General features: G+C 40.0%; 1 protein-coding gene across 3 annotated transcripts in view; it reads right to left on the bottom strand.

Annotated features, from left to right (window-relative positions):
* Positions 1 to 17407, bottom strand: part of osbpl6 (oxysterol binding protein-like 6) — a 43209-nt gene extending 25802 nt beyond the window's left edge. For all 3 annotated transcript variants that reach the window (XM_031743342.2, XM_039600423.1, XM_039600422.1), the window contains exons 1-2: positions 17130 to 17407; positions 8487 to 8735 (exon numbers count right to left, since the gene is read on the bottom strand). In XM_031743342.2, the coding sequence (XP_031599202.2) occupies positions 8487 to 8636 (150 nt within the window). In that variant the 5' untranslated portion in view covers positions 8637 to 8735; positions 17130 to 17407. The remainder of the gene's footprint in view (positions 1 to 8486; positions 8736 to 17129) is intronic.
* Between the last annotated feature and the right edge of the window lie 5526 nt (positions 17408 to 22933).

Below are 22933 nucleotides of genomic sequence, written 5' to 3'. Positions count from 1 at the left end.
ATGAAGGATCTTGTGGCAGAATCAGCGAGAGGCTGTCTGCTTTTCTATGTCCGGATTTAGAAGGGTTTGCTCCTTGATCCAAAACATCTGAATAGCTTTTCATATCTCCCTTGATATTCGAGTCTATATCAGTGTAATAAAATGATGAGATGCCAATATATTTAAAAAAAAAACCTATGTTGAGTAGTCGAAAGAAACTTCTACAATCCTGATCATCACCTAAGTCAATCTAACAGCCTAGTTGTGTCAGTTTCATAGGCCAAGTCTTCTGGGATCCACCACCTGCAGTGACACTCAGCAGTGTAGCGAAGCAGACCTTTTAATACTGCAATGAATCAAACTATTACAGTTAAGGTCTCTCTGAGCAGGAGAAAGGACAAACACTCCTTGGGGACACCTTACACTAAATCAGCACTATAAATATCAGCGGCCACAATAACAGCCCACCTCAGACGGCCACTTTCTCTTGCACGTCTGCCTCTCTCTGACTCTTGATTTGACGCTGCTGTACATTTAGAGCCTATCACCGTTTTTAAGTTGCTGCACTACACTGAGCAGACGCAACGCAAGTGTATTCATGTCGTATTAAAATGTGATGACAATAAAACAGTTAGAAAGCTCTAACAAAAAAAGAAACGATAATAACATAAAATAAAAAAATAATAGGAAGGTAATTATCCTGTTATTACATTCAATCCAATTTTACTTATATAGCACCAAATCACAACAACAGTCTCCTCAAGGTGCTTTATATTGTAAGGTAAACCCCTTACAACAATACAGAGAAAACCCCAACAATCAGATACCCACCAATGTGAAAGCACTTGGCGACAGTGGGAAGGAAAACCCCCCTTTTGACAGGAAGAAACATCCAGCAGAGCCAGGCTCAGGGAGAAGCAGTCATATGATCTTGTTAGGAACACGTGTTCAACTGCTCGTTAACACAAATATCTAATTATCCAATTACACGGCAGACAGTCCATGCATTTTGGCATGTAGACATAGTCAAGATGACCTGCTGAAGTTCAACCTGAGCATCAGAAAAAAGGTGATTTAGTTGCTGAGCTCTTGAGACTTTTCCAAACATCCTTCTCTAGGATTTATAGAGAATGGCCCCGAAAAACAGAAAATACCCAGTGAGCAGCAGTTCTCTGGCTGAAAATGCCTTGTTAATGTCAGAAGTCAGAGGAGAATTGCCAGACTGCTTAGAGCTGATAGGAAAGGCAACAGCATCTCAAATAACAACTCATTACAACCAAAATATGCAGAAGAGCATCTCTGAAAGCAAAACACCTCGAGGCAGATGGGCTACAGCGCCAGAAGACCGGGCTCGCCAAAATAAAACAACTATCAAATAAGATATAACAAAATTAAATTACAATTAAAGGGGAATAATTTAGGAGGTGAAAGGTGGGGTCGTCTTAAGCTACATGAGTGGAGGTAGGTAGCAGGTGAAGGCAGAGAAGTGATAAAGAATACTGAATCCACAAAAATTAATATATCATTTCCTGTATAGTAAGGTACTGAAACTGTAATCTTTACGTTCTAAGCTCAGCTACCAAAGCAGCACTGAAAGATAATATTTAGCAGCTAAAAACCACAGAAGAACTGTCGCGAGGATGGATTTCACCGCAGCGTTGGTCTGAGCAGTAAACGGTGGAGTAGGCGAGCAGACTGCTACTTGGATGGGACGTTAACACCCTGAGAGAAGCGCAGTGTCATGCACTGTGTAAACACCACCGCAGATTCAGTTACAGCCTTAAAGTCTGCATGTGTCCCCTGTTAGCCTGCAGGTGAAATACTGCAGCTGCTTCTGTAAAACACATGCACGTACGGACATAACTGAGGATGAGTACTGGAACTCCATACGGTGGTTTATTTACTGAAATTTTAAAGCTCACGCTTCACAGGTATTTGACAAAGTAAATCCAACGCCAACCTTTTGGACTAGAGATTTTCTTTTCTTGTTGTTTTTAACCATCAAAGTGTAATATTGCTTTGATCTATTTCTCACAGGGATTTAATACAGTGCATTATATCCAAGGGCCCCTTTTTGTGGCTTCATAGTATTGTGGTTTACACATTTACCTAACAAGTGGTTCAGTCCCGGGAGGAAACACAAATCTCTTAGGGGTTGCATCAGGCGGGGCATCCGGCGTAAATATTTGCCTAATCAAAACATGAAGGACTTTCCACTGTAGCTTTCTACAGACATGGGATCCTTTGTGACAACTAAAGACTATAAAGTTATGTCTATAAATTGTTTTTTTTTTCTTGTTTTGTTTTTTTACAATTACATTAAACTGTAATAACTGTTTAGGATTTATAGTCATTCTTACATATTACATAGTCTGCCATGTTCAGAGTCTCAGAAGCAAGTAACAACCTACCATCATTTTAAAAATAATGATTGTCTTTAACATTTGGATGAAAATCCCAATCTTAAAATGACTCCCAGCTCTCTCTCTCGAGACCACCGAATTATGTTTCCTTTGTAAGGTTTTCACTGCAGCCAAGTTGCTTGCTTGCTTGTTGCTGCTTGTTTGTGCATCTTTCTGCCTTCAGTTTTGTACTTAATAACTAGAAAAGCTCTAATTGGCTGAGATCAGGTGACAGGCTTGTCCACAGAAGAATACTTCAATTCTTTGCGTTGAGAAACTCCCATCAGCCTTTAAGCAAATAATCCAATAGTCAGTGGATGTCTGCTGTGTCACATGAATTTAGATAAATATTAGAAATTGTAGTGTGCCAAGCTGAAACACTTTTTTAAAAAGAGGTCTCTGTGTGGATAAATAAAAGCAAAACATAATAACCAGGTAAAAACTAAATATATAATGGCATCAGCTATTTTTCTGCCCAAATAACAGACTATAAAAGGGATCAGTGGAGTTAATATCCTGGAGAAAAATATGCAAAAACTTGACATATTGAGTGGAAGCGGTCATGACTCAGTGTTAATCTAAGGTAAACCACTTCAGTGTCTTGATTTCAGTTCTCTGTTCTGAAGAGGATTTGTCACAAGGATGTCACACAACAAAAACACCTGGTGACTGAAAACCACTTTGAAAAGAGAGACTTCTGCAGACGAGAGAGCAGATTGTGATTTCTGGTCATTACCATAAAAACACGACTGATCTCATCACTGATTTCCCCGCTCTCGTAAATCTCAGCCAGCTTCCATCAATGGGACCTTTCCTAAATATTTTTCAAACACATACAGTAGTGTGATTTCCACCCTGATAATCTCTAAGCTGAAATGTCTTATCGAACAGGAAATGACAGGCAACAAGAGGATAAACTGATAGTTGCAGCAACACGTCGAGTTGTGCATTTGTCTTCATCTACACAGCATCGTGTGTACTTTTGTGTGCGTGTGTCGGTGCGAGCTCGCGCTTACTGCAGGTGCTGCTTCTAATTGCTCTCATGAGGGCTTCCAGACTGAACAGGATTCGTCAGCAGTGAGAGAAGTGACATGTATTGATTTGAAAATGGGGGCAGGATCCCATTAAGGCTTTCCCCAAACAAAGTGCCCCCACTCTCATTTATCCACAAACGCCGAGGCCCGGCCAAGCTAGCTAAGGTCTTTTAAGATCTGCTGTCCAGGGGAAGATGTGCTGTACTGACTCTTCTCACAGCAAACTGCCTGCACAGAAAACACTAATACTGCTATCACGAATGCAATGAAAGCGCAGGTATAACTTTACATAACATCAGCATGTTTTGATGTTGGAAACATCCTCGCAGTTAAATCAGTTAATAATCTGTTTAAGATGTGATCATCACACAATCATCCAGACATCAGGGGGGCTGTGTGATTTGATTGAAAGCCAGAATAGCCACTCAAAGGACCTTATGAAAGAAGTACCTGCAGCGCTCAGAAAACTAGATGAAGTCCACCTGCAGAGAGAGCATGGGACCAAATCAGAAGCTTCTTCAAGTTCGACTCCTGCGTCGCTGCAGCGGTGCAAGCCAGAAAACTGCCCCTTTTCCTTCATCCATGATACTTGGAGAATAGGCAGATCATCCAATATCTGGCACAGCACAACACAAACCACGAAAATGCCGTGGGAAAAATTTCCCTCTTCTTTGTGGCCTAATTTTAAATTTATTTTGCTGATTTAGTCTGTGTGAATTTTCCTGTAGGCACTTTTTGTTTTTTGGAGAAGCGCTAAATGAACAACGTTTATCACTAGTTAGCTGTTATCAGTTGTACTAGAAGAGAAGAAAAGAATGACGACGTGCTTGTAAACGTATGAATTAAAGGGAAACAAAGTGGGCTCATTTTTTGAAATGATCTCAATATACATCTGACAGCAGTAAAAAAGCAACAGATGATGATTAAAAAATCTGCCATTTCTCATCAGAGATGATAAGAGCATCCCGAAGCCTGCTGCAATATTTTTATCCTCACTTAGGATTGCCTTCGGCAGTCACAGAGAGTTACTCTTGTCACAGAGTGGAAGGATGGAACTGGGCCTTACCCTCTGGAGCCTGTGAAGACACGTTTGTGTTTAACTGTGATTTACAAAGTCTTGTGTCATGTACAACCTATGGCATTTAGAAGCCTCATATTTAAACTACAGAAGGTCTGCACGGGGGCTTCACAATGCTGCTATTAAGTAATTATTTTTTGAATGACTTTATCAGAATTTCAGCTCACTCTTCTTTACAACATTACTGTAGTTCATTTAGGTTTGTAGGTATTTGTTTTTGCACAGCTCTCTTAAGGTCATGCCACAGACTCACCACACACTCTCCTTTCAACTGGGTTAAAGTTACCTCTTTTTTTTTCAGCCATTCTGCTGTAGATTGCTGCTGTGCTTAGGATCAGTGTTCTGTTGCACCACCCAATTAAAGCTATGCTTTAGCTGTCATATAAATTATCTTACATTTGACTGTAGAAAACTTTGGCATATAGAGGAGTTTAAGGTTGAATCAATGAGTGCAAGGTGCCCATATCCTGGGGCTGCAAAACCAGCACAAACCATTACCTTTCCTCCATTGTGCTTGACAGTTGATATATATAAGGTGTTTCAGCTGATATAATGTGATTTAGCCAAATGTACCGCTGTGCATTATGGCCAAATATCTCCACTTTTGTCCCATCTGTGCAAATGACATTGTTTCAGAAGTCTTGTAGTTCAGATGCAACTTTGCAAACCTAAGCTGTGCTGCCATGTTCTCTTCAGAAAGAAGGTGCTTTCTCCTGGCAACTCTTGACAACAAGCCATATTTGTTCAGTAATGAACTTTAACATTTAGCATGCTAACTGAGACCTGTAGAGTCTGAAATGTAGTGCTTGGGTTTTTTGCAGTTTCTTTGAGCTTTGCAAGGTTGAATTCGGTTGAATTTGCTTGGACATAAACTCCTGGGAAGAATGCTCCTGACCAACAAACTGACAAAAACTTTTTAAGCTGTTTTGCAGGTGCTCAAACTGGCTGATGATCAGTTAATCAAGCGCATGTGATCAGCAGCACCTGGCTGCTTCTTAACCTCTGACTCCCTGTGGAAGTACTAAGAGTGTACCTAGCTTTCACAGAACTTGGTATGGCATATATGCCAGTTTCAGGGTCAAATTTGAACCTGAATCTTTTTAAGTATAGACTATTTAAAGATTATTTTCAGGCAGGCGCAAGCAAAACGCAAAATGCTTAATCGTGAGAGCTACAACAATCAAAAATTTGTTAATAAAATATTTCTGCTTTCACCTTTTTTCAAAAGCGAGTAGGTAGCATTAAAGAAACAGTGAACAGAGAGTTTGTAGTGGTTGAGTGTCTGCTTCATCAAGCAGCACGCCTTCGACTGTGCTTTTCTAACAGGCCCCATTTCTCAAACCAGCTCCGTTTTCTCTTCAGAGAGCCATCTCCTGAAGACACAAAGCTCCACACAGCATACCAGAGTGTGCCACATGTTCAGTGGAGCACCAAGCCTCCGCCTGTCCCTCATGAAATATTCATCACGCAGTGCCGACGGAAAAGCTGTGTAGTCAGAGATTCCAGTTTCGGTGTCCTGTTTCTGCACAGCCACAGTGACACAGCAGCTCAGCGAGGTAAGGTGGGTTATGGGCTTCAGGTGGCTTACGACAGGGGTTAATTTTAAGCAGCTGTCCAGTGAGCTGTGAAATTAGAGTCCATCTTTTCTTTTTACTGATATGAGTGACAAACGAACCTGAGCCCTTGACAACTACAGAGAGAGGATTCATTGGGTCTGTAACGCTGTGAGGGGCTCTTTGCTCGCTTGATTAGGGTCCTCTTACATCCTTAAAAGAAATGATGACTACAAGTCTTACAAAGACACCTAATGATTTGTTTTCTAATGCTTTACCCTACTGTATGTCTCTGCATGGTTACTATTTACTCACAAGGAAGTTGAATTTAATCATCAGATCATAGGTAGAGATTTTCTTGGCTGATCGCAGTTTCCATTTTTTTTCTATGTGTGACCCGCTGATGCTGACTGCAATTTTTTTTGTTTGTTTTTACCAGAAATAATTAACTTCATTGACAAATGTTGTTTCCAGAAGAAAACAAATGATTACATTTCCTCCGAACTGCAGTAAGTTACAGAATCGTCTCTCACAGAAACAACTGAAAATAAATGTACAAATAACTACGTGAAAATGTGCTGCTGTACACCCAACCCTTTATCTGTCATATTTTAGTGTACCAAGCAAAAGCATGTGCAATGGATTTATAAAACAAAACGAATCGACAACATCACCCCCCTCTTGTTTTCACTCCATAATTTTCCTCGTAGCTCCATTGATCCTTTGCTCATACGGAGGCTCCCAGTTTGCCGCTGGCTCTGAGCTCTGGTAATGTTTCGCTTTAGCCATTTTCCTGTTAGCTTCTTTAAACTGCTCAACAAACTGAAGGTGATTTAAGTGTCTGAGAAGGTTTGTTGTTAGCAGTGTTTTCATGCCGGTCCCCCTGCAATTACATTGGCGAACTTTAAGTCTTCACTCACAGCAAAGAGCTTCCATGCTAATGACATGTTAGCGTGCGGCTGCAACTGTGTGTATTTGCCTATGCTACTGTGCACGTGTTCCACATGTATGAAACATAATCATAATCAGACATACATGTGGCCGATCGACCGCTCGCCAGTCCGAGTGACGAACACTGAAAATCAGCCAACTTTAGGATCTTGATAAATTATAATCACTACCAAAGAAGAGTTTTCCCCATGCTTTTAATCATCTTTGATTCATTAATCAGTTAAACATAAGCTCTGATCTTTAAACTGCACACAGACAGGGATTCAGCCAATAGCATATAGCTAATCAATCTAAGACCGCTGATTTTCTTCAAGTAGGTCACAAAACCTGATTAATTATATGAACCGTTTGGCTGTAAGACCACTTAAGGGGGTTCTACGACAGAGTATTAGGGCCACATTACTGATCCTTTTGAGAAAGTCAAGATTTTGAGATTAAAAAGTCAAAAATGTATTTTAAGAAAGAAGTCAAAATGTGGAGATTACCGTTGTCGTTTCAAGACAGACTGCGACGTTTGCTATACCCGCTACAAAATGAATTGTTAAGATGATGTTAGTGAAACAAATGATCAGCCTTCTTATGATACAACATACATCCTCTTTATTGCATAAAGGTATTGGTATCTCCCAAGTTTGTGTGTTTTTCCGTGTGACCAGAGCAGCTTTCTGCACCATCTATACAACGTCCTTATACTATCACCGCAATATGTTTACGTTCTATAAGATAAATCATTTCCTATCTTGTTACTTAACCTGATTCAGAAGTACGATTTCGGTAACTCAGAGGTTTGAGCAAGCGTGGCAGTTTGTCTTGAAACAACTGTAATCTCCACATTTTGACTTTTTTCTCAAAACAATCAACAATATATTTTTTTTTAATGTGGCCCTAACACTCCTTCGTAGGTTTCTGATACTACATATTTCACATGCTGTTTTTGATATAGTCTTGACAGGGGTTAAGATTAACTTGACTGTAAAACTGGCAAAAAAATTCTTCATCTACCCAGCCATCTGTCAGCACTTGTGTTTATGGAGGTTTCATGTTTGCATGGAGCCTCCCATGCTGATCTCGTTGCAGTGCGAGCTTATACACTTTGGCTTTATTTTAAATGAAAAAAGGGAAACAAAAAAAACAAAACAAAGCAAAAACATCCTGTTTCTCCACATCTTCAAGTCACGAACAGTTTAACATGACATGCCTAACTTCTCTGTGTGACGGCAGCTGATATTAATTATGTCAGTGCATCATAATAGCTTTGATTGTTCTTGCTACAAAAGCTAAAACTGCTGAATGAATATTTCATGATTCACCAATCCCTCATAGCTCTTCTTTCTTGCATAAACAGTCACACTGATAGAAGACTGCAGCACTCCAAACTAATGTTGCCTCCTGCCTTTTCCACCTCCGCTAAAGCTGCATTCATTCAAAATCCTGCCATCCCTGGAATCTATTTGTAGATGGATTCTTCTGCCCGTGGCCTGAAAATTACCTGCCGGCTGTCGCGCTGGGAGGAGGAAGAGGAGGAGGTGCTCTTGTGGACTGGCGTCGAGGTCTTGTTCACCGGCGTGGAGCTCCTCTCCTCAGAGCTCATGGTGCGGCTGTGGGGGCCTCGCTGTTGATAGTGTTGGTGGTGAGACATTGTGGGCACCGTGCGGCTCTGTGGACCTCCCTCTGCACTAGGCCCCGCAGATCTGGGGCATCCTCTGACACTTCCTCGTGATCACTGCTTGCTGTTCATCTGAAACACAAGAGTGAGGAAGTTACACTAGCACATGCACTTCAGCTTCCTCATTGCACCACACCTCCGTTGCTTATAGCAGGCAGTAAATCATACGGCCTGTGACTAAAATTAGCATCTTGGCTTCTCTGAGGCTTTCGAAAAATATCCTCTGTCATTTTCAGTATGTAAATTTCACTCAGTGATACTCAGTTGAGACACCCGGAGCTCTTCTTTGAAGCATGAGATTCTTCTCATTACAAGTGCATTACTGAATAAGCCTTTCATTATGTTGGCTATGAGAAGAGCGCCACTCAGGATTACTCCTTTATTATTCACTGTATCATCTGAAAGCCAAACTCAACTTATATATGAGGACTGCAACTAATGACATTCCTACTTCATGTTAATTAATGAGCTAATCAATTGTCACAAATCCAAAGATACATAAACTGACTGTTTCAATTTTAACTAGGGACTGACTTGGATTAAAATCCTCTGCAATCAATGACTGCCTGGAGTCCATAACCCACGGACATCACCAAATGCTGTGTTTCCTCCCTTGACATGCTCTGTCAGGAGCTTTGCTTCAGCCACTGGTCATTATTTTTTGGGTCATTATCCTGAATCTGAGAAGAGATTCATTCAGCTCTTTCAATCAGCAGTCACATCATGAATAAACACTGGTGGCACGGTTCTACTGGAAGCCATACATGCCTGTACAATAATATTACCTCCACCATAACAGATAATGTGGAATGCTTTCTCTCCTTCTCTTTCCATCATTCTAGTACAACTTGAGTTGGATGTTGTTAAGTTATTTATAATAACCATGGAAATAATTCTGTCATCATGCACTTTAGTTTCTGTGCTCTTTCAGACCTGTTGGTGTTGCTGAGCTCGTCAGTTCATTCTTTCTTTTTACAAATGCACCCGATTGTTGATTTGGCCACTCCTGTCTCTCTGATTAGTATATTTAGTTTGCTTCTGGATATGATGACATCCCTCATGTCCACCGATACCTCTTTGGGCCTTATATTTGAAACTACAGTGAAAAGTTACATAGTCAAGTCAGTTTATTTATACAGAACTTCTAACACTTAAACACAACAGACAATGACCAAAATTCTGCCATGGTCTGTGCGCAGGCAGGCAGGAAAAGGACCCAAGAGCTGGACTCGTGGAGGCAAAAGTAAACTCAAAAAACCCTCAGCTTTATTGCTGGCAAAATACAAAACTGAAAAGAGATGTGAACACACAGGCGGGACAACGAGGACTGAAGGACACACACTATAAATACACAAGCAGGACAGGAGAACGAGGAACAGCTGGAACCAACTGGGCAAAATGAGACCAGGTGAGCAAAGCCGAATAACACGAGACAGACCTTCAAAGTAAAACAGGAAATCCACAGACTTAACTCAGAGGCACTGAACAAAACTTCTATTAAACACAAGAAATCACAAATTACAATAACAATACAAAAAACACTGGGTCACTGATCCAGAACCGTGACAAATTCAACACTTTTAATCAACTTGAGATATGTCTGCTTTATTTGTCATCAAATAACAAAACTGACTGATGAGCATTTTTGTGGCCTCATCTGGAAACAAACTGTCCAATTATTTATTAACCACCAAAAATGGGGAATTGTGTTCAGAAATGGCTGTCATTCCTAAACAGTTAATGACAAAAATTTTGTAAAACTCCCTAAATGAAAACTGAAAGTCTGGACTTAAGCAAAAATCAGCTGTCAATTTAAAATCCGCTGCGCTGGTGTACAGAGCCAAAACTAGAACAACTGTATCTTTGCCCAATAAATTATGGACCTAAATGTATTTATCTGTTTTTTTTTTCACATCGCTATGGGATGAGCTAAATGTTCAAAAAGGTCATCTATTTTTAATAAACAGTATTTTTTTGTTACTATGGAGCAAACAGATAACAAACGGGAACTAAAACAGAAAGAAAAGAAGAAAATATCGGTATGTTGGTCAGAATTTCACAACTGGTGGATCCTTTTTCTAACCTATAGGGACAAACAGTATATATTTGTACTTCCTTAGACTGAACTCTGTTTACAATTAGGAAATGATGCAACTACCACTTTTAACTGTCAACTACAACCACTGCCTGAGATCATCCCATAAGACTGTGACATAAATTCTTAAACATCTAATTACAACTATCATAATGATTGAATTTAGAAGAGGACACCGAATCAATACAGGAAAACATCTGCTCTATCTGCGTTGTTACAAACCAGTTAAAACTGTCTATAAACCCTCATAAACACACACACAAGCAAGAGAACACTCTCCAGTGAGGTAACCTTTAAAACATCAGACAGTGAAGGCGGAGAAAGATTTATATTGGATTCAAAATGTCTGGTTAACCTTATGTTCAGGTAGCAGCAGGGTGTACTCATTTTCATCATTAGTCATGGCACTGTGTTGCGCCACGCTGACACCCATAATACTGCCTGCAGTGCTGCTCTGTAATTGTCTGAGCTCTCTGGAGGTCTCACTGTTAAAACATACATCGCTCGCAAGACAGTAGAAAACAAACACTGTTCAGCTGAGAAACTGAGACACTTGACACCGACGATGTTATTGGACTTTTACAAGGGCAAATATCACTTTTTATCAAACGCCTCAGTGTTGACGATGTGGCTTTTGGACCTCGAGAGGTTGCCAAATTTACGCAAAGCAGACAGCAGTAATGTGGCCTGTTTATTTATTATTTCATTTAGCTAGATCAACCTATTACTTGCTGAAGACCTTATTACATAAACAAAATAGACAATTGATGTTAATATCTAATAAATCAGGCGAGACTAAAACATTTATATCGTAGGATAATCTTAATAACGCACAGCATTAGAGTGAAACCTTAAAAAATGTATTATTAAAATCTACAAAACTAAAAAAATCTCTCATTAATAATGAAATGAAAACCAAATAAACAAAACTGGTTATAAAAAAAAACTTTACCAATAACAAAGACTCATCTGAAAACTGTGTGTAAATGCAGGATTATCAATTCCTGCCACAGTCGGTGACATAGTGTCACACCACAGTCAGCATGGTGCTCATAGATACTGTATTCAACTCTGGAGCAACCTGTGGTTTTTAACTGCCGGATGTTTCTGTTAGGCTCTCCCATGAGCCAAGGAAACGCAGACTCTACAGAGGAGCTCTGCACGATCACAAGCAAGCATGCAGCATACTCACACACTGTAATCTATAATTCAGATCCTTTAACAACGTCATCATCCTGCACTCTCTTAAGCCAGCCAAGGCTCTAAGCTACAGTACACGGCACTAAATCCATCCAGATAGCGTATTCCACTTACATCTATTTAACAGATCTAATCCCCTTGACCTAATTAGAAAGCAAAAGTGATGAGCACATTGAGTGTAAGTTTAACAGTTTTATATTGTTGTTAGTCTGCGATCAGGCTCTAGTTTGTTAGCATTTGCAGTAACAATTGCTGACCTTGAAGCAAAAGTCAAGTGAAAGCACGCAACCGAGCTTTCACTTCATTTGTTTCACTTCAGCAGAAGATATAGTTTCAACACTGACTACATGAATTCAATGTGCTGTTTATTAAAGCTAAACAAAAACAAACAAAAGAAGAGTCAGCATTTACGTACTGAATCGGATCATTCTTGGTAAGCCCGTTGCTCAGAGACACAACAAGCAGGTTTGGGGCTTTAACTGAAGCTTTCAGTTCACAAGAAAATGCAGGTGCCAGCATCATAAATGTCTGTTTGACTTAGAAGGACAGCAGCGTTGCTCCACACAAAGCCAGTCGTCGTGCTGGGGAACGTCCGATGAGTCATGAGCTTATTGTTCTAAATCCAGTCACTATGATTATGGTGCAGCTCTAAGCAGACAGGACGAACACCTCTGAAACACCTGGTCAAGATCTCTGCAAAGTCAAACCAAACACTATAGCATCTTTATAAATGTGCAGTTCTGTACTTATGTAGATAAACTACAAAGATGCTCCAAGAAGAAGCCGATGTAATCTTATATAAACTCCTTCCTATTTATTGGTTTCATCTTCCTTGTTTTTTGCGTATTGTTTTCATTTATTTTTTTACGGCCCTGATGGCTTTTATTCTGTGTAATGATGGATGATGGATGAGCATCTGCTTCCGCTGCGCTTCAGCGTTTCCCATTTAAAGCAATAAAACTGAATAGAAGTGAGCTGAGTGAGACTGCAATAAAAACTATACTGTTTTATGTAGTTCACTCAAACACTGCACACTATATACCAAAGAGAAAAGGCTCCTTGGTTTTTTTTGATAATTACAAAAGAATATGTGCACTCAATTTTCTCCTTAACCTCCCCTTGTGATAGAACGGTTTGAAAGTCTGAAAGTCAGATAATGGACTGTGGTTTCTAAGATTTCCGATCCTAGGAGACAAAGAGGATCCTTCAGTCGTCTTTCAGACATGTAAAGGAACAAAAGAGGCAGTTGTAAGCAGCTGGGAGGATCTTTCTGTCGACATTTTCTGAATGCCTCAAGTTGAGAAATGTCACCGAACCTTAAAAAATTGAAGGACATTTTGCTGCTGAATGATCCTGTGGAACATCAGAGCGATAGTTCTTCTACCGATGACATGAAGATGTGCTAAGAACAGACCCATAATTTTTATTTACTTCTAGTTTACGTTTATAGGCAAATGTATGGTACATGAACCATGCCACAGACCACAGCATTTATACCTAAGGTGGTGTGCAATGTCCATCTGTAGTTTGGCCTTTAAAACCTAAAGAAAAATCAATAGCAGGAACAATCTACAATAATAAATACACACATTAAAGATAAAGACACAAAAACTCTTAATATGATAAATGAGCTGGTTACTAATAATGGAGAATACATATTAAAAGCTTTAAACAGTTGTTTCTTTATTGCAGGTTTAGCCTTTGGTTAAACCAACAGTTGCTTAGAAAAATGGGTACAGTAGTGCCTTAAAGCAGCTGCATGATACTGTTTGTTATGAATATAGATATATGTATGCACCAGTGCCAATATATATTGTTTTATTAAAGTAAACCTGCACTATATGGTAGCTGAGCAACAGTAATTAAAGATGCATTTTTGTACCTTGTCATCTGTTCCTCTGTGCTGATGTATTACACACTTATCTGGTTCTAAAGTGTGTGACACCATCTAGGAAAAAAGAGAAGAAACCCCAAAACTTGCCTTTCCCCATCTCTCTTGTTTACTCCAAAATGCACTCTATGCTCAGTCACATAAAACTTTTCTCCATCTCATTTCATGCTCCGGGAAAGAAACTTAGTTTCAGGAGAGGGGATTTCACAGTCAAAGGCAATGATGAAAACTGTGAGACAAATTCTATGTGGAAAAAATAATTTAACCTAAGATCAGCTCCATCAACAGGTGCTCATTACACTCTGGGGACACTTACAACAAGCTGAGCAAACAAGCTAAATTAATGATTTGGCATAAAGCAAGCACGGGTTTAATTTGCCACCACTGGTTACAATACCAGTGTATTTATAACATAGATACAACTTACAGAGTGGTCATTACCCTTGTTGACAATGCAGTAAATATTGAAGTGTCAGTTTTGGGTTCAGGACACTCTTACAACCCTGGATCAAATCAACGATCTTTGACTGTTGGAGGACCCGCTTTACTGCCTGAGCCACACCAATCCCAAGACTTCCGGTACTTGGTTTTCACAGACAGTCTCCATGTCCAAGTACTAAACGGATCAGGCAAGATCGGGGGATTTCACGGTGGCATGACTATCAGCAGATAGGCTGCAGGATTTGTAGTCACTGCTCAGGCAGTTGACAGATGCGGCAGCTCAGTAAAGATGTAAAAACCAAGTGTCTTGTCCTTTTTATAGTATGACTGAATATTACATACACCAAAAATTTCCCTGGTGGAATATTAAAAGTGTAATTCTGCAGTTCAGGCAGTTCAAAGTGACATTTAAGCACTGAGTTCAGGTTTTTCATTCTTTTAATGTTTGAGGTCTGGTGCAAACAAGAAATCTGCTGATGCAATCACAGTACACAGGATAACAAAGGTTATGTTGAATTGTTCTAACTCTATAATCTCTCTTACCGTAAGGGAATGAAACACAACAAAAAGAGTGACTAACTGATTCGTTTCAGGCAACCGCAAACTTACAGCACCTGCAATAATAACAACAGTGTCCTTGAGTAACATGCACATTCCTACAGCCTGCAGGGTCTTTCTGCTAGTCAGGGTGGCGAGAACAAAGCCACAGGTCTCCATCAGAGATCAACAAGAGGTCCACAAATTAAGGAGCAGCTATCATCCGTTCTGACAGAGGTCAAGCCAAGAAGAGCACTACAGGGCTGTTGAGGGGGAGAAAGCAATCCCACTATCTCGCGCCCTGCTCTGTGCGATCTGAGAGGGATGAAGAAAGCAAACTTGAGACTAAGACACTCAATATGTCAAGCAGAGGAAGACCCAGAACTAATCAAACCAGTGAAAACTGGAACACATTTAGAAGTCACTTTAAACTTCACGTTGGCTGCTGTCAACACACTAAACGCAAAGCCACACAGGCGTTAACAGCGCCGCTCGTCACACACAGGTAATACGATGAAGTGTAACGGTACCAGCGCCCTAACAGGGGTAGAAGGACATGCTTGTTTGTGTTGTCACCACATTCAAGGAACAGAATATCGCATTATTGATTAGCACGCTATAGCAAAACAAGTCCACTGATACCCTCCGCCCCCTCACTGTTGCATATTTAAAGTGAGCCAACAAACGTAGACTCGTGTTGTTATATTACATTACATTACAGGGTCTTTGAGGACAAGTGGTGTCTGAGTTTACAGCTGACTAATAATGCATGGCGGTCGATACTGAACATTTACCTGTGCATTTAGATGGATGTAGATCTCGTGCGACATCTGAAAGCAATGAGCAGCTAAGCTCTGTAAAGTAGTTTTGTCTGATTTGTTACAAATAAGTTTTTTAAAAAACAGCCCCAACTGGACAGAGCCGGTTTTTCCATGCTGCATATTACATCACCTGGGTAGACCTGGGTATCACACAGTGCAATAGTCTTAAGAACTACTGTATATGATGTTGTGATTCAGATAGAGTCCCTCTGAGATAGCGCAGTATTTAGCTTTAGATGTTTGACTTAAACGTCTCCATAATCCCAGTTCAACAGTATCACTACAATTTGACACCAAACACCCTATTTCTAGGAAACAAAACAAAGCAAATGAGGTTAATAAGAGAGAATGAACAAGTGGCGTGCTGGTAATTACCAAAAACCCTTCATTAAAGCAAACACAAGGGATGGCCGTGCATGAGTCATCAGACCGTCTGAATACTGCTTTAACTCACCGTCAACTTTCTGCTTGCATTTCTCAACTAATTTAACGAGTCAGTGGGTGTAATTACTGTTTTACTTTACATTAATTGCTTGGCAAAGAAAGGCATAACCAGACACAATCCTTTTTTCCCCCCTCCCTCTATCAGTCATTAAGGCATATAGGCTCTGCAAGGATATCATGTAAACGAGATGGGGGCACCTTCAGCAGGAAGGGGTGAGCAGTACTGTATATAAGAGAATCAATAACCACCCCCTGTTCAAGAAGGCATGTCAGCCACAAACTACAGATGCACTGAGATCTCCCAGCCTCCTCTGCTGCTCTTTAATTCATGTGATTGGAGGCTATTTTAAACAGCTGCAAAGTCACTGGCTGACCTTCAGTTGGGGGAAAAAAGGAGGCTAGATTGTGGAGCCGTCCTGTCAGTGGCACCAGAAGTTGGCTAACTCTCAATTAGTTTCATCACTGGCAGCACAATAAGTGGGGTAAAGGAGATTATGAGGGGGGGGGGGGTCGTGTTGTTAAGTAATGCTCCAGCATGTCATGGGACAGTTAGTCTAAATGGGACTGGAGCAGCAAGCATGGAGCTCAATGAAAAAGGTAAAAATGTCAGTGACGCATTACGTCTACATCATCAGCCTTGCTGCTTTAATGCTTCATTAAGGCATCTCTATGTGTGTGTGTGTGTGTGTGTGTGTGTTGTTTTTTGGTTGTTGTTTTTTTATCATCACGATGTGGTGATGATGATGTGCTGGGATAATACCATCATCATCATCATCATCATCCCCGTGTGGTAACGACTAGCAGCAGTTAGCCCAGTCAGCAGCGGCTAGGTGGTCATGTCTGACTGGTGATTCAGTCAGGATGCAAATACAAAAGGATGAGAGCTGAGGTCTGCTTGCGTGTGTGTGAGCGGCTGGATGGAGGAAGAAGAGGCTCTACGTCCTAATCCAACACAGCATTGCTGGAGCGCGATAGTTTCCTCTAATGTGGCCACTGAGGCTGCTGTGAAAGAGGGACAGAAAAGCTGGTGTCCTTACCCCAGATGCCGTGTGATGACCATGTCTTTACAGTTCTTGGCGCAGGAAACAATTGAGCGGGTCTCCCCTTGACTGGGCAGAGATTCCCAGTTCCTCACAGACAAGCGGCTTCCATATGTGTCCACATGGGATATAGCTGCTTCTTCGTGTTAACGACTTGTAGACTTGTAGGCTAGAACATGATGGAAAGTGACATTAAAAAAAAGGAAGAAAGTGCCGTGTTTGCCTGTTTCTTGAATGCGGGCTGTGATGATGCTCTGCTCCGCTCAGCTGCACTCCGCTCGCTCCTCCCTGCAGCAAGATTGGCTTTGAGCGGGAAGAAATCGCCGGAATGGATCACATACCGGTGAACGGCTGGGCACAAAACGTGGCCATGGAGTCACACTAAGCTCGGACTCGGAGGAGGGCCGTAGTGTAGACAGACACCTTCTCAGTGAGGTCCGAGGTGGTGCAAGCATGGCCCTGTATGGTTGCAGCTTTATAGCCAATGGGAAGCACACATGAATGAATGAGCTTTGTTGTTGGCAAATAAGTAGAGGTGTTTTTGGGCCACAAAAGTCAGTCTGCTGGTGTTAAAATTACTGATTGATGTAAATAATAAAAAATAATTAAAATATTTGAACCTTATTCTTCTCTGCGGTAGGTATTTGTGATTATGTGATACTTCAACTTTGCACTTTAGTACTGTAATACCATGTTTTTGTTGGAGTTATGAAATTATATATGTTACATATATAGTAAAAATGAGGAATAAATATCTATTAGCATGTTTAGGCCTACTTTGAAATTCATTTTGAGTCTTTGTTTGTCCAAGTAGATTAAGGTTGTCTGAGAAGTAGTCTCAAATTTGGTAACTAACTGGATACTTACTCTACATGGCATTATCTTAACTGCCAGTAACACTGTGAGTCATTTTTGATCAGGATGTCTCCTTCAGTGTGCACATAAAACACGTATAATATGTAGCACTGCTGCCTTTCATTTGTCCAATATCCCCCCCAAAATTGGAATATCCTCTACTGGAGTGATGCCGAAAAATCATGTATCATAGTATAACTGAATATTTATTACATTTAGGCTGGACTATTGTAATTCATTCTTATCAGTTCATACTAATAGTTCCCTAAAAAGCCTCCAGTAAATTCAAAATGCAGTAGTGAGAGTACTAATAGGGAAGAGAAAGTGATCATATTTCTCCAATATTGTCAACTTTTCATTGGCTCCCTGTTAAATCCAGAAATACATACAAAGTCTTGACCTCAGATTACACCACAGTAATAAAGCACTTTGGTCTCAGACTGCAGGCTTCCCTGTGGTTCCTAGTGTTTAAAAAATGGAAATGGGAGGCAGAGCCTTCGACTTTCGGGACCCTGTCCTGCAGAACCAGCTCCCAGTTTGGATTCGCTTGCTCACAGGTGGGTCTCTGGATTGTTGCGGTTTTTACAGTATAAAGCACCTTGAAGTCATTGTTGTTGTTAATTTGAGCCGTATAAATAAACTTGATTTAATTTGGCTCTGACTTAATAAATACACATAAACTATAGAGGTTAAATGTTTTTCATCGATCACATAAAAAGGGCAAATGATCTGCATTATATTGAAACGCACTTTTCCAAACTTCTTCTAAGCATTAATGAAAGTTAAAACACATCTTTATGTTCTTATGTGATTGTCTTTGTCCACCTGTGTACGTCTTTTTTCTATTTTAATGACTGTTAGTTCAGCTGCTTTTCTGTCTGCTGATCATCTTTGGGTTTTTACACTGATGTTTTTCTGTTTTTCAGCCATACTTCTTGTAAGAATCAAAACGTGGGACATGATCTCAATATGTCGTCTGAGGAGGGACAAAGGATAAAAACGCAGTGCAGTTCATCTGGTCACCCTAGCTACAAACAGCAATCAGCCCTCAACCTGTCAACAACAATATGGTTCTTGTTTTGGAAATTTCGTTCTGCAGATTTCTTCACATTTTACTGTTTTGTTTTGTTTTTTTCATGTTTGAACGCTACTCTGGAGCTGCAGTTTCAGCACCACTGGTTTAAGAAATCAGAGTACTTTCTGTCCATGGAAATACTGAACTTTTCATTTTCACTCACAGATATTCAGACGAGCATCAAAAACAATAATGTAGATAAATGGCAGACAAAATGCTACAATCACAGGCTAGACTTATGTGCAATAACTAAACAGGGTATGTGAAATAACAGATGTAAAGAAGATAGAAGATAAGACTCATGGCTATAATGTGCACAGAGTTTATCATCTATGGTGTACATAGCTTTTTATATACACAAAAATACACTGACTATCCATCAACCAATCAAACTATGTTTGTAAGTTGATGCAGTTTATGCGGTTCAAAGTCCTTCACACATAAAAAAAAAACAAAAAAACAAATTGCGATAAATTAAAAAAAGGTTCCTTATTAATAGTATTAATAAACACTTAAAACATGGATACACTTGCACACATGTCTATTTGGAAGCTATTCATGACAACTAGTGTTTAAAATAAAAAATACTAATCAATAATTAAAATTCTGAAAACGGGCATTTCATTTGTAATCTGGATTTTTGTGGCTCTGAATATCTGACCCAAATTAACCTAGTTATATTTTTAAAAGCACAACACAAAGACATATTTTGGAAAATGTTTCCAATTTATTTATTGCAAGAACTATTTTCAAGGTATTGTACTCAAACAAAACAGTGCTCCCTGGTGGACAAATAACCTGTTATTACCACACATACTGTAACATCATCCGATCTATCATGGCCAAAATAAATTACCAGCTGGCTTTTCATTTTAAAATTGTCACGTTTGCACCTTTACGTTTATTCATCTTTGGTAACACTTGACTGAATAATGCACAGTACATTGAGGGTGAAACTAAAAGCAAGTGCACAGCCACAAGATTGAGAATTTATGAAATAAGACATACAAATTGCATTTTTTAGAGAGAAAAAGATTCCCTTTTCTAGCCCCCCAAAAAAAAAGAAATCACTGGAGAGAGACTAGTAAAGCAAAAGGCCAAGACAAGCATATGCTGCAATCTCCCAGATGGTTTTCTTGATAGCAGGGTCAAAGGTGGATGGACTTTCATTCATTAGGTAAACAGAATGATGACTTTAGCACAGTCCACATAGCTCTGTCCTATGGATGTTCCAGTTAGCTGTAGATAAAACTGGAAATAACTATAATATATCTGTCAGACAGTGTTGAGTACCTTGAAAGCCTGTTGGTAGCTTTAGCGTGCTAACAAATCTGCTTCATCTCATGAGGAACTCAAATTTTAGACAATATATTAATCTTAGGCAATAGATAATATTTTTTCTGGTCACATGGATTTTTAAAAAGACCAGTGAAAGAAATCTCAGTGATTAAACTTCTGTGGTTATTTGATTCCAACAGCCAGTGGGTGTCGGTTCTAATTAGCCTGCATCATTTGTACATGTCACGGTGCAACACTTTGCCACTCATCTTGCTGGTGAAACTAATCCCAAATAAGCCTGCTGCTTCAAATGAAAAAAAAAGAAGCAACTCTGTGTGTTTTGTTTTATTGCTCATTAGCGTTTGTTTACAGTGTCAGTCACATGGAAGCTTGTACACTCATGGGATTTTTTTCACACGTTTTCTGTGCAGAGCTAAGTTGAGAGGTTTTCTAATGGGTAATGAAACCATAAACTAATATCCACTGTGTGTGTCCCCTCTGCTGTCCTACTAGCAAATGGACTGCCAAACACCCTCTATTCCTGGGTCTTTGACTTTACATGCATTATTGTCACTTAAGATTAGCAATCACACATGCAGAATAAGAACCATGTGAACCTGAGGGAAGCTTGTGCTAATCCCTGTGTTCTACACCCCCTTCACCTGTGCAGCCTTGTAGACCATGAGTATTAAGAAATTTGCAGAACTAGTTAATGAACAAATTACTGAGGGTGATGAGGGAGCAAACAAAAAGAAGAAGATGGTGGAACAAAACAATGACGTAATGTGAATATGTGCGACAGAGGTGTAAACGCCTTCTTGATTTAACCCCTTGATACAGTTTATATTTCATGTTTTCAGAGTAAGTTTTAACCCAAGCCAATAATTCTATGGCAAATTTTGGAACATGGACCTATTTAGAAAATATAATAAGCTGACATCAATAAATGGAATATAAATTCTCAATTAATGTAGAGAGGTCAAATTAAGAGAGCAAGAGTTAACTTTACTAGGTTTTAAAACACTTGTTTGTGGAGAAAAAATCAGTTATCACATGTCTTGTTTCATGTCTTGTTTTACATAAAACATGAATGCATTATAGGGCAGTGGTTAGCACTGTGTCTGTGTAGGTTCTTGGTCATCCAGGTCATGGTAATGTAAGGAGCTTGGAAAGAAAAATGACCTATTAGGAGTTGTCCCTTGGTTGGTTAGCAGTGTTGACTCAGAGCATGAAGGGCCTGGGTTCAGTTCCATCTTCGGGCCGGGGTCTTTCTGTGTGGAGTTTACATGTTTTGGAAAGACAAAGCGTGAAATGGACACAGTTGACTGGCATGTTTTTTTCAGACTTGTTTATTGCAAACTAGTCTGTGGATTCAGGGTAGTGGTAGGAAACTTTGCGAGTGGGATTTGCACATGTGGTTCCCACACTCACCGAAATGGCAGCACGGGTGCTTTTATAATCATCATCATAATTATGACCCCTCCCATGATCTCATTTAGCTTCCAGTCATTTGTTTATTTCCAGATTATCTGGTTAAATTGCAGGGGACTGTGCTTGCACGTGCAAATGTCATGCACTTTCAAGCCACATTTTAACCGTACATTCATACAGCACTTTATTCTAACCAGTTAACCTAACATGTCTTTGGACCAACGGGAAGTTGGACTACATGGAGGAAAACTTCACAAGCCTAAGGAGAACATAAAAACTGCAGGACAAGCAAATGTTGTGGGAACACGTATCGTGACACTGTCAAGGTCCCCCACTTTCCACAATGCAGGAACTCCAGCAACACTTAGGGGAAGAGGAACAACTTTATTGACTGACCAACGCGTTTCGGCTTGTGGCCTTCATCGGGGTCATCAGGTACCCCGCTTTGCCATTAAAAACACACGTGGACTGTACAGTTTCACATTAGAGGAATTATTACTGTTGAATGTCAAATTTGACCCAAATTGTATGTGAGACTTAAGCATAATTTAAGCAGGCAAGTCATTAAGAAAAAAATCTTATTATAAAATATCATTTCCAGTGGCAGCCTAAAAAAAAAAGGAAAACCCTGCTGAGTAGTAAAAAGAAACAAAGCACACATCCAGAAACATTTCAGCACACCCACTAATTACATAGAATCATAGCAAGCATAACGTGAGAACAAGTATTACATGAATAACTAGCACACGACGTCCAGGAAGCTAGGTAACAGACAACACAACACGATCGCCACACACAAACAATTAAAGATACAGGCAACACAAGAAAAAGCAGCGTCATTCCTCTACAATCAGATCAATGACGGTCTCACCAGGCTGGTTTAAACATGTCACACCTCAACGCCAAGTGCAAATTTCTTGTAAACATCTAGAGGTGGACTGTTGAGATATAGTCCCCAGCAGCAAATCAGTGCAGTTGTGTAATAAGCTCGAACCGCCCCCCACATACCCAGACTCCCTGCTGCTACATAACTGTGAATGTTTGTTCATCAGTCCGCTCACTTTCCACAAGACACGTTATGACTGGAGAATTTCTTGGTACATACAAGCAAACATGGACACGTTGTTAGGGCATAATGTGTTAAAGCAAATGATGCGTCTAT

This window comes from Oreochromis aureus, linkage group 16, assembly GCF_013358895.1.
Source record: "Oreochromis aureus strain Israel breed Guangdong linkage group 16, ZZ_aureus, whole genome shotgun sequence".
In the NCBI taxonomy this organism is placed as follows: domain Eukaryota; kingdom Metazoa; phylum Chordata; class Actinopteri; order Cichliformes; family Cichlidae; genus Oreochromis; species Oreochromis aureus.
The sequence above is the reverse complement of the archived record's forward strand: the minus strand, read 5'-3'. Positions and strand labels throughout refer to the sequence as shown.